The 16,729-nt window shown below is 37.2% G+C and overlaps 1 protein-coding gene across 1 annotated transcript; it reads left to right on the top strand.

The window, feature by feature from the left end:
* Nucleotides 1-309: 309 nt before the first annotated feature.
* LOC124386702 (E3 ubiquitin/ISG15 ligase TRIM25-like) lies at nt 310-13,493 on the top strand. The gene is made up of 7 exons (XM_046850636.1): nt 310-631; nt 1,784-2,427; nt 5,354-5,449; nt 5,596-5,829; nt 9,456-9,612; nt 11,522-11,569; nt 11,950-13,493. The coding sequence occupies exons 2-7, from the start codon at nt 1,837-1,839 to the stop codon at nt 12,525-12,527; spliced, it is 1,704 nt and encodes a 567-aa protein (XP_046706592.1). The 5' UTR covers nt 310-631; nt 1,784-1,836; the 3' UTR covers nt 12,528-13,493.
* Nucleotides 13,494-16,729: the final 3,236 nt, after the last annotated feature.

Raw genomic sequence — 16,729 nt, 5'->3', positions numbered from 1 at the left:
GGCTCTGTTGCCGGAGAAGCGAGCCGGGAGTCCTGTGACGTCATGAAGGGGGCGTGGCGCTGCCGAGCGTGCCCGAGAAGCGGCTGCGAGCTTCCGGGTTTTCCCGGGGGCGGAGCTTGACTGCCGCTTGACCGCGGCTGAACGAACCCGACCTCCGAGACACGGCTCGCGCCGGGACCACGGCGTTAACCCGATCATGTCCTTTTCCTCCTTCTTTTTCTTTTTTTTTGTCCCTTTTTTTTCTTTTTTTTTTTTTTTGTCCGATATTCCTATTCAGGGGTCCGTTATTCTGTTAGGCGTGGCACAGAGGCGGAAGCCGGAGTAACGGCAAACAGAAACTTTATTTGAACAAAGGCAGAGCCAACACAAAACACCCGTGCAGTTCGGGATAATCCGGCAAACGGCAGTTCAAATATATTACCCACGGTGCGTTATGGAGGAGGCGCGACACGGAGGGAAGCGACGGGAAAGCGTCGGTAGTCCGAGGTGCGCTGGGGAAACCAAACGCGGCCGTGGAGTGAGCGAGAAGTCCGGGCGAAGAAGGCACGCAGCGGGAGAAGCACATAAGCGAATACACAGCCTGAACCTGCACGACCACGCATGAACGTACAATAACGGACCCGGAATGTGGGTGAGTGAGTGGTTTATATGGTGGCAGGAAAGGAGAGGATAATGTGCTTCAGCTGTGTGCGATTTGCGCTGCACGCTTGGGAGCGCGCAGCGGCAAAGGCAGCCTCTAAAGGAGGCGTGGCAGGTGGAGTCCTGACACTATCTATCTATCTATCTATCTATCTATCTATCTATCTATATATATATATATATATATATATATATATATATATATATATATATGTGTGTGTATATATATATATATATATATATATATATATATATATATATATATATATATATATATTACATTAGAGATTTGGCAAATTTAGTTTCATCAAGTGCCAAAAGATCAACAACTTGATGTTTTTTTTTTTGCCAGTGCATCAATAAAAACAGCAGAAAAACTCAAGTTCAGTTTCAGTAGGAACAGTGTTGTTGAACTCCTTATATTGCCAGTTCATCAAAGTCTGGAGTAAGTTTTGTTGTGGCAATTCTCAGGATAGATCCGAGGTGTTTGTCAGAAACTGTTGCAGTTTTTATAGAGTGTCAGATTAAGCTCTTAAGAGAAGAAGAGAGTATTGCACGCGAACAAGGTCAATGGAGCTGAAGTGTGACATCTTTATGGGAAACGTGGGCATTACAGGGGAACAGTAAATTGAACAAGGTTTACCCGTACCTATTTTAATAGAATTTGGTCAGGTTCGGCGGGCCGGATTAATAAACCCAACGGGCCGTGTGTGGCCCGCGGGCCGTAGTTTGCCCATGTCTGCCCTAGACAATTGCCTGCTCTGTCTATGGTTAGCATCGGCCCTGCCCCTAGGTTATGTAAGAACTATTTGTCCAAGAAGTGGGGTGCTGGAGTGCTGTATCAGATGACTTCTATAATCCTCTATAATCACCTGCTGTACTGATATTATACACAGTCTCTTACAGCAGAATTGTCTTGTATTATTATTATAAAAGCATTATAAAAACATTTTCTTTTAGTATCATACACAGCTTTTACAAACTGAACCAGGAAACCTGAGCTACTGTAAGTGTGTGTGTCACACATACACACAGTTGGCAACTCATCTCTCACTTTATCAGAAATGAAACTTAAACCAATCTTTTTCTGTTTAGTTTGAGGGCGTGCATCTGTTATCTGTACAGCCGTTTTCTTTGTCTCCAGGACCAGGAAGTGTGAGCTGCTGCTGAAAGTGACTGTGTGTTTCTGTGTGTAAAATGGCAGAAGCGAATATTTCTGTGGCTCAGGACCAGTTCATTTGTCCAATCTGTCTGGATCTCCTCAAGGATCCAGTAGCTCTTCAGTGTGGACACAGTTTCTGTATGCGGTGCATTAATGGCTGCTGGGATCAGGAGAATCAGAAGGGAGTCTATAGCTGTCCTCAGTGCAGACAAACCTTCACTCCAAGACCTGCTGTGAGTAAAAACACTGTTCTGGCTGAAGTAATAGAGACTTTAAAGAGGGCAGGAATTCAAGCTAAACGTCCTGCTCAGTGTCCAGCTGGACCTGAGGATGTGGAGTGTGACTTCTGCTCTGGGAGAAAAAACAAAGCAGTGAAGTCGTGTCTGGTGTGTCTGGCGTCTTTCTGTGAAACTCACCTCCAGCCTCATTATGAATCTCCTGCCTTTAAGAAGCACAAGCTGGTGGAAGTCTTCAGACAACTCCAAGAGCAGATCTGCTCTCAGCACGGCAAACTGCTGGAGGTTTACTGTCGGAATGATCAGCAGTGTATCTGCATGCTGTGTACTATGGATGAACATAAACAACATGATACAGTATCAGCTGCAGCAGTAAGAGCTGAGAAACAGGTAACACTTTTGTACAGCTGGCTTCTACAATTAGAGGAAAATTTGTTTATTTAACAGAGACAAAACACTAGACATTGTTACACACTGACAACCGATGCCATGTACAGGGCATATAGCATAAAGCTATTTATACCTACTTATGTTCAAAACAACCAAATAAAAAACAATCATCACGAAAACACAAAATGAATACAAATGAAAAAAATTGTCTCAATACAATTTGTACAAACAACACAACACAATGGTTTACATGCAAAAGCCTGAACTTTTCACAAAATCCTAAATTCTCGCAAAAAAGTAAGTATTTGTGTCAATGAATTCTCTCTCTCTCTCTCTCTCTCTCTCTCTCATATATATATATATATATATATATATATATATATATATATATACAGTTAGAAAAATAAGTATTTGAACACCCTGCTATTTTGCAAGTTCTCCCACTTAGAAATCATGGAGGAGTCTGAAATTGTCATCGTAGGTGCATGTCCACTGTGAGAGACATAATCAAAAAAAAGAAATCCAGAAATCACAACGTATAATTTTTTAGCTATTTATTTGTATGATACAGCTGCAAATAAGTATTTGAACACCTGAGAAAGTCAATGTTAATATTTGGTACAGTAGCCTTTGTTTGCAATTACAGAGGTCAAACCTTTCCTGTAGTTTTTCACCAGGTTTACACACACTGCAGGAGGGATTTTGGCCCACTCCTCCACACAGATCTTCTCTAGATCAGTCAGGTTTCTGGCCTGTCGCTGAGAAACACGGAGTTTGAGCTCCCTCCAAAGATTCTCTATTGGGTTTAGGTTTGGAGACTGGCTAGGCCACGCCAGAACCTTGATATGCTTCTTACAGAGCCACTACTTGCTTATCCTGGCTGTGTGCTTTGAGTCATTGTCATGTTGGAAGACCCAGCCTCGACCCATCTTCAATGCTCTAACTAAGGGAAGGAGGTTGTTCCCCAAAATCTCGCAATATATGGCCCCGGTCATCCTCTCCTTAATACAGTGCAGTCGCCCCGTCCCATGTGCAGAAAAACACCCCCAAAGCATGATGCTACCACCCCATGCTTCACAGTAGGGATAGTGTTCTTGGGATAGTACTCATCATTCTTCTTCCTCCAAACATGTTTAGTGGAATTATGACCCAAAAGTTCTATTTTGGTCTCATCTGACCACATGACTTTCTCCCATGACTCCTCTGGATCATCCAAATGGTCATTGGCAAACTTAAGACGTGCCTGGACATGTGCTGGTTTAAGCAGGGGAACCTTCCGTGCCATGCATGATTTCAAACCATGACGTCTTAGTGTATTACTAACAGTAACCTTGGAAACGGTGGTCCCAGCTCTTTTCAGGTCATTGACCAGCTCCCCCCGTGTAGTTCTGGGCTGATTTCTCACCTTCCTTAGGATCATTGAGACCCCATGAGATCTTGCATGGAGCCCCAGTCCGAGGGAGATTGACAGTCATGTTTAGCTTCTTCCATTTTCTAATGATTGCTCCAACAGTGGACCTTTTTCACCAAGCTGCTTGGCAATTTCCTGTAGCCCTTTCCAGCCTTGTGGAGGTGTACAATTTTGTCTCTAGTGTCTTTGGACAGCTCTTGGTCTTGGCCATGTTAGTAGTTGGATTCTTACTGATTGTATGGGGTGGACAGGTGTCTTTATGCAGCTAACGACCTCAACAGGTGCATCTAATTTAGGATAATAAATGTAGTGGAGGTGGACATTTTAAAGGCAGACTAACAGGTCTTTGAGGGTCAGAATTCTAGCTGATAGACAGGTGTTCAAATACTTATTTGCAGCTGTATCATACAAATAAATAGTTTACAAATTATATATTGTGATTTCTGGATTTTTTTTTTTAGATTATGTCTCTCACAGTGGACATGCACCTACGATGACAATTTCAGACCCCTCCATGATTTCTAAGTGGGAGAACTTGCAAAATAGCAGGGTGTTTAAATACTTATTTTCCTCACTATATATATATATATTTTTTTTCTGAATGATCCTTAATATTTGCAAACCATTGTTTGCATTGTACACATTGTTTTGAGAAATGCATTCACTGGATTGCAAATATTAATGATGATGTAAAACTATTCAGGTGAAAACCACAATAATATATTTTAAATAAACGTAACATAAACAGCTGATAATTTAGGGACCAGCGGACAATTGTTCACAATCAATTAAATTAATGTACAAAAACACTCGCAATTTGATCAAATTCAGTGGTGTGGGTCCAGAAAATGCTCTTATGATGTGCACAAGTGACGACATGATGTGGACAAGTAGTTTTGAGAATTTCATTTTTGATCTTAAAAACGTGCCAAAAAAACTGAAATGTTTTTTCCAGCAAGTTGTAAGGATGGTCAGATCTCTCCATGAGGTCAAACCCCGAGAACTGCCATGCAACTAAAAAATAAACTGTCCAATGTGAGGAGAGAAAACAATCTGTTCAGCTACCCACTCCTTAAGCCCCCTTAAGCTCTTTCCCTCCTGGCGATATGGCCGGGTCTTTCCTAGTAGATTATCCTAATTCCTAATCTAGTAGATTATGTGGTCGGGTTACCGCAAATATATAAGCAGGAATGTACACACAGATCAGCGTTAATTTAATATATTAAAGTTACATTTTTATTATAAATTGGAGTCAGACTAGAGTTTAAAATGTGGATTCATGAAACAAATTGCAATCCATTTAAAGGATCTTTTAAAGCAGCGTGAGAGACATGCAGCATACTGTACCTTCACCCAAAGCAGTTGATTCCATCATTAGGCCATTTGGTGGTACATTACAAACCAAAGAACCTTCAATAGCTCTAGAGCTGATATTTTAATATTGTTGCAGTGTATATTGTGTATTTAATGTTATATCTTTACAATGATGTGAATTCTGTCCTCTATTTTGTGTAGAAACTGCTGTTGGATGTGCAGGCAAAATGTCAGCAGAAAATCAAAGAGAGAGAGCAGGAGCTTCAGGAGCTAACAAAGGCTGTGGAGACTCACAAGGTAAATTTAAGAAGTAGAGCAATGGGGTTGACAGAAGAGCTTTTTCATGGTCCATCCAACACTTTTCTGTTCTGTTCTAGTCAGAAAATCACAGACAGTGACTGGGTTAAAAAGTGACATCTCTTTCTGTCTGTGTCTTTTCCCAGCATTCTGCACAAACAGCAGTGCAGGAAACTAAGAATCAATGTACTGAACTGATCAAATCTATTGAGAAAAGATGCACTGAGATGATGACACTGATCAAAGCTCAGGAGAAAGCTGCAGTGAGTCGAGCTGAAGAAGTTTTTAAAAAAGTGGAGAAGGAGATTGCAGAGCTGAAGAAGAGAAATGCTGAGATGGAGGAGCTTTCACACACTGAGGATCCCATCTATTTCCTGCAGGTAACATTACTGAGGCCATAATCAATTAATATTTAATACACCAACTGCCTGAAGATGAGAGCATTTTAGTGCAAAGTTAAAGAATTTAGTTGTGTAGGGTGCCCACCCAATGGCCCAATGACGGAATCTACCGGTGTGGGAGAAGGTATTCTGCGTGTTGGTCCTTCTAGCGTGGCTGTAAAGATTACTTAAATAGATTGCATATTGTTATATTAATCCAATTTTAACCTCTAATCTGACTCCAATTTATAATAAAGATTAATTTAAATATCTCTAATTCAAGCTGATCACTTTATTGCTTGTACTTCTTCTTTAATTTTAGTAGATTATTCTACGCATTCCGTCTTTTAATTTAATCATTTATTATGGTCCTGGAGTCACTTAGAACCTTGTGCTCAGCTAACTATACCTGCTCACGGAGGCACATTGGCCAATCTGAATCTTAGTCAGAGGATATAACGGTTGTAGCGAATTTAGCTAGCTTTGGTCATAACTTGCTAAGTCAGTGATAGCCGCTACACATGCTCACGGACACAAACACGCCAGACTGTCCCTTAGTCAGAGGATATAACGGTTGTAGCGAATTTAGCTCGCAAAGAAAAGTGAATATTTAAAAGTAAAATAACGGGTTATAGTTACTCCTAAATATTTAAATTAAGTTGAATTGACGGTAATGGAATTAACGTTGCACTTATTGGTCTGTTCGTCCGGCAAACAGACAGTATAATTTTATATTAATTCTATAAAAGAGGTATCTCCCCGGCCAAGAAAGACACAACCCCCCTTTACTTTATACCGTACAATTAATAGAGCTTGTAGTTCAGATCGAATGTTGCAGGAACCTTACAAACGTGAGCAGCGCTCAGAGACAATCGCTTATGAAAAATACGCCGTTTAATGAATGAGACAAACACAACATAAAACTATCTAGACAAACATAAACAAAAAGAAATAAAGAAACTAAAAATTAAAATAAAATAAACGAAAGTTAAAATTAGGAAAGAAGGAAGAGAAAGGAAAAGAAGAAGGAGAGAAAGAAAGGAAAGGCAGCTTAAACTTCAAATTAATCACATCCTAACTGAGAAATCGTCACGTAAATTTCAATTCGCCTTAATATTAAAGGGGTTCAAACTTAACACGCATCTAAATTAGTTGGTCAACCGGTTACTTGCATTGACTTGTTGCACAAGAGTCCGGATGCGGTAGACAAAAGAATCTTGGACGAGTCAGTTAGGATGGAGTCCGAGCCTTTCCGGTCGAGCCGAGTGAGCGAGTTGCTTTCTTGACTGAACACTGACTGAACATTGATTAGTTGGGTTCAAGATGTTTTAAAGGTCCTGAACCTCACCCATTTTTAGTGGAATGGCCAAATTAACATACAGAGATCAGTAATTAAAGTATAACTGATGTTGATACAATGTTGTATTCTGATGTATACAATGCACCCTTGTTAGAAAAGAAAGAATAAAGCGAAAATAATGTTAAATCAACTTTGAAATCAAAAAGAAATGACAACATTAAAACAGGGTTACAAGAATAAGACTTTAGAGTACCACTATAAATGGGGAGGAGATACATACAGGGTATAGGTTAATGTCGTGGGATGTGGAGCATCTAATTAATTTTGTTTTATTAGTAAAAGGAATGTTCCCTTGTGTGTGTGTGTGTGTGTGGGTGAGGGTCAAACAGAATATCTGCAAAGGGGGTTATCTGTCTTGTGGTAAAGCCATGCTGGATTGAGTTTCGAGTCTGGATTGTTTTATGAGTTTTATGAGTTTATTGTTTTATGGGTCCCTGTAAACTAAACAAGAGTTCAGGGTTTGGTCCTGTTTCGTGTCTTCAGAGGGGGAGTGTGACACTTATTGGGGGTGGTGTATCCCACAAAGTTTCACCTTTTGATTTAGATGTAGATGTCATAGGTTAAAAGGAATGCCTGGGACATGAAATCTAAATGACCTGTGCCAGACGCTACACGGTAAACTAATATTCTTTAAGTAGGCAGCCAATGCTTGCTCATGCATAAAGAATACTGTATTAAGTCACTTAGTTATAACTTGCTAAAGTCAGAGATAGTCAGAAATCAGAAAGTCCCAGACGTTGTGTTTTATGCTCCATCCGTTCATAAGCCTTCAGTTTGTACTATCCTGGTCACAGATTTGCGGTAACGCCAGACTACATAATCAACTAGATATAAATGATTTCAGGAAATTTCAGAGTTAATCAAGAATTTTATATTTATTTGCCAGGTAATAATCAATAAACAAATGTTACATTTAAAACAAATAATAGAAAAAGTTACATAACATGATCAACATAAAACTAAATAATTTCGCAATGCAGTTTACTAAAGAAGTGTTAAAGAATCACTATACCTGGCAAGAGAGACACACAGAGAGTGTGTTCTGACTTCCCAAGGGGCTCAAGGATGGGTGACTGGGCAGCTGAACAAATGGCTTTCTCTCCTCAGATCAAAGAGATCTTCTCCACAGATTAGAAGGTTTATTGTTTTGTTGCATGTTAGTACTCAGGGTCTGGTACCATGAACAGATCTGACCATCCTTACAGTTGCATTGATGGGCATCTAAGCAGACAACTAATGACCACACTATAAAGGAAATAGAGCTCACTGAATCCTGCTGTAATGAAAATATAGCAGTAATTTGGAGAGAGAGCAGAGTACTGACTTATTGCCTCCGAGACCTACTAAAGGTTACTTTCTGATACTTACACATAATGACCCAAGAGAGTAAAACATGGAAGTGAAAAGCAAGTAATAGCAAATGTTTAAGGGGCCAAGGACCCTTTACAAGGGAGAAAGTGGAACCACATTGGAACTATTTTATTGTTAAATAAAAAAAATAATAAAAGAGTGTAGACTTGTTTTAACATAAAAAACATAACATTTTTGTCATTTCATTTTGAATCATCACCCAGGTGGGCATTTAATCTAAAAATAAAGAGCAGTCCTGCAGCTTGCCCATCCAACACTCACTTTCCCATCCAACAACACACACACACACACACACACACACACACACACACACACACACACACACATACTCACACAATGAGTATATATACACGTTTTGACGTTCCTTTTGATGTTTCCTTTTTCCAGGGGAATTGTACATGTACTGTAGTGTAAAGTAAACAGAAATTGTGTATTACTTATCATAAATGTTTTATTTACTACTTTAAATGAATAATACAATAATAAAATAGTTTTGTAAACATTTTTATGTCATTTATTAGTACAAACTCTATTTTGAAATGTTACTCCCAACTCTCGCCAACTATCTATCTATCTATCTATCTATCTATCTAGATAGATAGATAGATAGATAGATAGATAGATAGATAGATAGATAGATAGATAGTTTGCGACTTTTCATTTGGAACACACTATGAGTATACACACACACACACACACACACACACACACACACACACACATGTATATATATATATATACTAATCTACTAATCTACAAATACTCCTAACACAATGTGTACAACAATTAGCTTCTTTTACATGTTTGTTATGTACTGTAGTAACGTCTCTGTAGTTTCAGTCCATTTAACCATTTTTGCTGCTTTTTAATTCTTTGATGTTTGTTTTTTATGTAGAGTTTTAAATCTCTCGTGACTCCTGGATCTGCAGATTTACTCACCATCACCACTAGTCCTTTCTACACTTTTAAAGCTGTAGAAAGGTCTGTGTCTCAGTTTAAGGAGAAGATGGAAGCATGCTTTAAAGAAGAGCATGAGAAGATATCAAGTGAGGGTAAGACAGAACGACAGACATTACCTTCCCTCAGATTGCATATTGCACAATGAACAACATACACTTTTAACCATTCTAGCATTCTCAACACAATATCACATGAGAATTATTTGTGATTGTGTCAGTTTCACTTGCAGTAAATATACATTTTAGCTCTCTAGAAACTCTAAAATGCTGCTTTTATCTGTTTTACATTGTAGAAATAGTACATACAGTATTGAAGATTTCAACATAAGTGGTTGCTTTCTAAAATATTTGATTACATTTTGAGAAATATTTAGAAATGTTGAAAGGTTGGCCAAGGCTGGAGTAAATTGACAGTTTTTTAAGAAATTTGTTTGCCATTATTAAAATATGTATTTTATGTATGTATATATTGAAACATGTTCCTCTGGCATCCACATTTATCAAATATAATGTGGGAAATAGAAATGTGACAGTGAAGCATGTGAGCTGCTTGTCTGACCTTGAATTGGTTGGGTTTTGCTGTCCTAGCCAGAGTAAGCCTCGACAATTATTTCCCAGATCTTTCAGGTACAATTCAGGGGTGTTTTATGCTGGGGGGATTTTGGATTATACCACCATTTGTCCATGTGTCTGATACAGGATTGTATCTACTCAACAGTCCTAGATGTCTTTTGTAGTGTTTTTCATTGCATGATGCACCAAATGTTTTCAAATGCTGAAAGGTGCGTTCTCGGGCTGACAAAAGGTCTAGACTGCAGGCCAGTTCAGCACCCAGACTCTTCTACTATGAAGTCATGCTATTGTACGTTCAGCATTGAGCTGTTCCAAATGTGCAAGCTGCCCATTCCACAGGCACTAATGCACTCCCCTACCATCAGACATTCAGCTGTTTGAACTGAGCTCTGATAACAAGTCAGATCGTCCCTCTCCTCTTTAGTCTGGAGGATGTGGTGTCCATATTTTCCAAAAACAAAAATTTGGGAAATTTGAAATGTCTGACCACAGAAAATTTTTCTCCTTTGCTTCAGTGAATTTTAAATGAGCTTTGGCCCAGAGAGGATTGTGGTGTTTCTCATCCAATCATGTTCATGCATGCCTTCTTCTTTGCATATTAGAGATTTAATCTGCATTTGTGAATGACATACAGTAGCAAACTGTGTTCACATATGCAGTGATTTCCATTACAGAATCATGAAAAATCTACCTGAAGGCCTGAAGTTCATGGGCATCCAATATTGATTTTTTGCCCTTTTCCCTTGTTCACAGAGATTTCTCCAGATTCTTTGAAACTTGTGATATGTTCTGTAAATTATGAGATGTTTTAAACTGATTTAACTGTTGTACAATTTCATGGTGAGGAACATTATTTGTAGGCAGAGTATTGTACAGATTGGTGAAGCTCTGAACAATTAATTTTATTAGTTGCAAAAAAAATCCAAATGTTTAATTTAAATTACCTAATTCATTTTACTTAAATAATTTACTCTTTCAATATTTCCCAACTTTCTTGTTGCAGCCATCAAATTCAAAATTACCTTATTTTTTCATTAAAATGGTTCATTTCCTCAGTTTAAACATTTGATATGTTTTCCTGGTCCCAAGAAAGTGTCACAATGTTTACTATAATTTTGGTTGAAGTTGGTGCTAACAGTGGAAAATTGAAATTATTTGCCTGGGTGGAATTTCTGATTAAATTTTTTTTTTTCTGTACTATATTGATAGATTATCCCATGTATTTGATGCTTTCATCTGGTGTGATTATGTGATAAACATTTGCCTTCTCCTGTGTGGTGATACTATAAAACATTGTAAAAATAACAGTATATATAGATACAACTTTATTATTTTACATATAACATTTTAACTATATTCTAAAACATTTTGTGTTCATTTGTCTAACTAAGAGAGCTTATACATGTAATTTTGTTTCCCTGTTTTCCAGTGATGAATGTTGTGATCACAGAACCCCAAAGAGAGGAATTTCTTCCATGTAAGTGTTTTCTCCATACACGCAGGCATAGACACAAAATGATAGTGCTATAGCTGTCCATGGCAGGGAGTTGGCTGTACTCTCAGAATAGGAGGGGTACATTTTGTGCCTATTAAGGACAATGGCAGTAGCCAATCATAGGTGAGCTCACCTATGTATGTATAAGTTGCATGGGTAATAATCCAACTAACGTGACCAACTGGCTTCATGTGCTGCATAGGAAGACCTTGATAGCTTTCGTCCTGCCAGGGTGGAATCTGTCATGTGATGGGGCAGACCTAACTGGAAAGTGGGAATTGGCCATGACTAAGCTAAAAAATACAGAACTTTAGTAGGATTATGTTTTTATTAAATACAAAATAATTTTTGCTTTCTTTTAGATTTCTGCCAACTCACACTGGATCCCAACACGGCACATCAACGTATCCAACTTTCTGATTCTAACAGAATGGCGACTGACAGAGACATCCCACAGAGACTGTCATATAATAAAAGGGGTTTTGTTAAAATAATGCAAACAGAAAGATATGGACATCCAGAGAGTTTTAACCATTACTCCCAGGTGTTGTGTAAAGAGAGTGTGTGTGAGCGAGCTTACTGGGAAGTGGATTTCACTAATTGCAATGGGATTTCTATAGCAGTCTCATATAAAGACATCAGTAGGAAGGGAAGCAATAATGAATGTGCATTTGGACGAAACCAGAATTCCTGGAGTTTGATTTGCTACTCCTCCTATTACTCATTCTTACACAACAACCAGGAAACCAGACTCCCCATGAACCGTAGTTCCTCAAGAATTGGAGTGTTTCTAGATTATAAATCAGGATCTCTGTCTTTCTACAGTGTTTCTGACACGATGAAGCTAGTCCACATAGTTCGTACCACATTCACTCAGCCTCTCTACCCTGGGTTTGGGCTAAATAACTATTCAACAGTAAAACTGTGCCATCAAACATAGATCATTTTAGATGATTAACCCTTTATGGTAAACATTACAGTGATACAGAAAGTCAAGCCATGCTTCATGATATCTAGATACAAAAAAAGTATTCATAATGACAAGGAATCTAAATTCTATTTAAAGAAATCTAAGCAGTTTAACCCCCTCCCCAATGTAGCATAGATAAATTGTGGTAATAATAAAGGTGAAATCAAATGTAAGTCTAGGTATTCATACTTTTCATTGTTCTAGGAAGTAAAGTTGCCCAGATGCTCTCAGTGGTGCACTGGTGTGTAGGGGTAGCATGCATGAGTATTATAGGTCTTGTGCCTTTTTCAACTAATGTCTAAGTATCATATGACGAGCTCAAACCTTCTGAGATATGAATAGTACCCAGGTAGACCCATCATTACGGGTGATCAGTCCTGGTACAGCAAACTCATTAGCATGATGATGGAGATGTTTTTGGTGATACAACTGTCCATATTTGAGCATCCAGGATGGTGTATACCAGTAATCTGTGTCTAATTCATGAATTTATTGTACGTCAAATAATGAATCAAAATAATGAATGAAAGAATTTTAATTCAGTCTGCTACATACAGTATATACAAAATCTACTCCAATTCATCCATATGCAATTAACACAAATGTATTCTAATTACTGCTACAGTAAAAAGTAAGAAAGTTTAAGTATTCAAGAGGCTACAATCATCTGAGATCCAAAGAAATTTAACTAAGAGATGAAAAAGTGATTTGAGTGGGATTGAGTAGGAGGGGTTTTGTATTAGTGATTTGGGTTTTAAATATTTAACTGCAAATCGATTTTTTTTTTTCTGTATTACATTTACTTACAGTACTTACTGTACACCACTGGCTGTTTTTGCCAAATTATGTACTCACAGATCCTCTGTTTTTAATCAAGTAATGAGTAATACCCAGGTGTTGTTTAAGGTTTACTTTCACTTTCTTTGTATCTAATATACCTAATATAAATCAATATATATATATATATATATATATATATATATATATATATATATATATATATATATATATATATATATATATTATAATATATTGTACCTAATATAAATCAATATATATCAGGATTTTGGATTTTGTTCTATAATGTACTTGCATCTTACTTGCTATATACATTTACTATATCCAATAAACTTTACTGTAAATTCAGAATTGATGTCTCTTTATTGACTCACGTAAAAACCTTCTTACCTTTTTCACTGCTGTGACTAATTAAATATGTTGTCAGGACCCTCCAATTATAAAACATAGGACTTTTTTGCTGCATGCATTTCTGCTTCTGCTTGGTAAATATAATTAAAATAGCTTTTACTTTTAGTTTTACACTTCTTACTGGAAGATCATTAGCTCTGTAATGGAGTAGGACATAGTCTTTATTGCTTCAGACAACTGAAAGTCAATCAAAAAAATCATGCTCAGTAATTCTTTAAAACACACTGTACACAGCATGGAGGCCATTTCAGGAGATTAAAGGTACAGAATTTTATATTATATATTACCGTATGTATATTACAGTGGTGGGCCATGCATTTGGTACCTGAGCCTTCAGTGGGGATTTACGACTTAATCCACCTCTTAATACCACCACTATCACATCACAATTATAGAAACCATCAATGCAATACAAAAAACGCAATATCCCATTTCTTATAGAGACTAAGGTAAAAAGGTCAGCAGTACTGATTGTGAAGGCTCTGGGCAGATTAGATTAGACATGGCAGCACATAGAAGCTGAAATCTGATTTGACAAAAAATCTAACATCCACATACACGTACTGGAAGCAGTGCAGCCGAGAGAAACGCTACGACATGAAGAGAATAAACTGTTGGGAATAAATTTATACAATTTCATGCAACAAATATCAGAATGTAGGTTGTAAATGTAGGTCAGTGCTTCTGATCATGTTTAGACCAACAGAGAAGACTTTACTGACCCTGACTGCACACCACTGTATATTATCGATCTATATAGATATTCAAGTTTTTTAAAATTTCAAGTAATGTTTTTGAACGTTTGTATTTACATTTAAAACAATCAAATTATTGAAATTTGAAGCGCAAAGTCAATTCACACTGTCAGAACAGAAATGATGCCTGAGTATTATATCACAGCAGATAACATGAAAGTTTGTTGAGACAAAAACTGGGGACATAAAAGTACTAGCTGCTTATATCTATAAATAACAGTTTCGTATTACAAGCCATCAGACTTCTTAACACTAAGAGACTGGACACGCACACACACACACACACACACACACACACACACACACACACACACACACACACACACACGATCATATTTAAAATGATATCAATACAATTTTCTGTACAAAAGATAAATAAATAAATAAATAAATAAATGCAGTATGTTTTTTCCACTCTTGAATTCCTTCATTTCTCTACCCCCAAAAATCCGAAGAAATCGAAATGGCACCAGGAAAATTTTGCTAAAAGTCTAAAAGTAAAAAAAAATTATTAAGACACACAAGTAGTATTTATACAAAACAGGACAAAAGGAGAGTGTATATTTCTGAGGACTGAGGAGGAACTTCTTGTCTCTATCTGCTTATTGCTGCCATTTAAGGTAAACGTATGCATTAGTCAGCACTATAAACAACATGTATATGATATAGAGCTTTCTGTAACAAGAGGAGCATTTCCCCTGGAGGTTAATGATTGAGCAGTGTGGGTGAACACCTTTCAACTCTACTCTCAATTCATCAGAAATGAAGGAGGCACTAATCTATCCTTGTTGAGTTCTTTGACCTGAGACACACCTGTTTTCCAAACCACTTTTACCACCAGACCCAGGAAGTGTGTGCAGCTGCGAGAGTGCGTGTTGCTTTCCAGTAAAATGGCAGAAACTGTGGACACACTAAATAGTCACTGAATCCAATTCATCCCAAAGGTGTTCAGTAGGGATGAGATCAGAGCTCTATAACAGCAAGATCTTCCTCTCCAAAGCATGTAAACCAGATCTACAAGGAGCTCAGGACCTTGGAATTTTGGGTTGCCAAGTTCAAGTGAATGTAAAATTTTATTGTAGCGCATCTAAAGACGTTCTGAACAATTGAGTGCCTTCAGCTTTGTGGTAACAGTTTGGAAAAGAATTACATATAGCAGTAAGGGTTAGGTGTCCCAATACTTTTGCCAATATAGTGTATTTTTTACTCCATGAATACAGTATGTATTAAATTATCTTTAATATTTTATTCTTTTAAAAGTCTATTTCATAGAACTTATATTGGAGGTGTCTAATCACGTCAGCATTTGTACATCCTTTGATAGAGATAACCACACAACAATAAAAACAAAGCAGAGAAACTTAGAGTGTGAATTTACACTCAAAGATGAATTACAGATTAAGACAATATCAAAAACTCAAAATCTTGACATTGAGTTGAACTTCTTCAGAGTATTTTATCGTAGCCAGTTGACATCAAAAGTAACAAATTCAATAACAAAGTTTAAAAGTCAAGCAAAAGAAACAAACTAAGTTCAGGATCCAGGGTTGTGATGTCAAAGAACGAGGGGTTTGTTCAGCAGAAAGAAAGTCAGATAAACACAAAGTGCAACCCTTATATACCACCTGCAGCTTCCATCCATCCTCTTTTTTGTTGTCCAATTATTTCCTCATTCACCAGTAATATATCATAATATCTAAGTTATTTCTAATTTTATAAAATAATGGTGGCAAAACCAATCAATATCTATATTTTATAATAGTAATCCATCTCACAAAAAGTTCACTGAGCTCACTGATGCTTCAAATAAGCAAAATCTAATCACACATTAATCACTTGCTGTAAATGTACACTTTATAGATGCTCCCGGGTTTTGGTCATTTACACACAGTATCTCTTTACATAACTTTTTTGTATCTGATACGGTTCTTGTATCTTTTTTGCATGTTGGTGCTGTTTAGCTGATGAAAGTTTAAATAATTTTCCTATGAGAAAAAGTCTTACAGTGGATCAGATTCTGTTTCCTCAAAGTAAAGATATGTTTCTGCAGTTCTCTATACACTTATATTTCCCACTAGATGTCTATAATCTAAAATGTGTTTAACGTTTCTTTAAAATTACAACTTTCCATTTTAAAGTGCAGTATATTTTGTGTTTAATGACTATTTTCTATGAATGAATGAATTCTGAATGTAAAATTCACAATGA

Source organism: Silurus meridionalis, chromosome 6 (assembly GCF_014805685.1).
Source record: "Silurus meridionalis isolate SWU-2019-XX chromosome 6, ASM1480568v1, whole genome shotgun sequence".
In the NCBI taxonomy this organism is placed as follows: Eukaryota; Metazoa; Chordata; class Actinopteri; order Siluriformes; family Siluridae; genus Silurus; species Silurus meridionalis.
Note: the sequence above shows the minus strand (reverse complement) of the source record. Positions and strands in the feature narration are given on the sequence as shown.

What these genes read in the sequence shown, in the direction of transcription:
- LOC124386702 (XM_046850636.1), top strand. Translation starts at nt 1,837, where the DNA reads ATGGCAGAAGCGAATATTTCTGTGGCTCAGGACCAGTTCATTTGTCCA. An exon ending in ATCCCATCTATTTCCTGCAG is followed by an intron (nt 5,830 to 9,455) that starts GTAACATTACTG and finishes TTTTTTATGTAG; the next exon opens with AGTTTTAAATCTCTCGTGAC. An exon ending in TGAGAAGATATCAAGTGAGG is followed by an intron (nt 9,613 to 11,521) that starts GTAAGACAGAAC and finishes CCTGTTTTCCAG; the next exon opens with TGATGAATGTTGTGATCACA.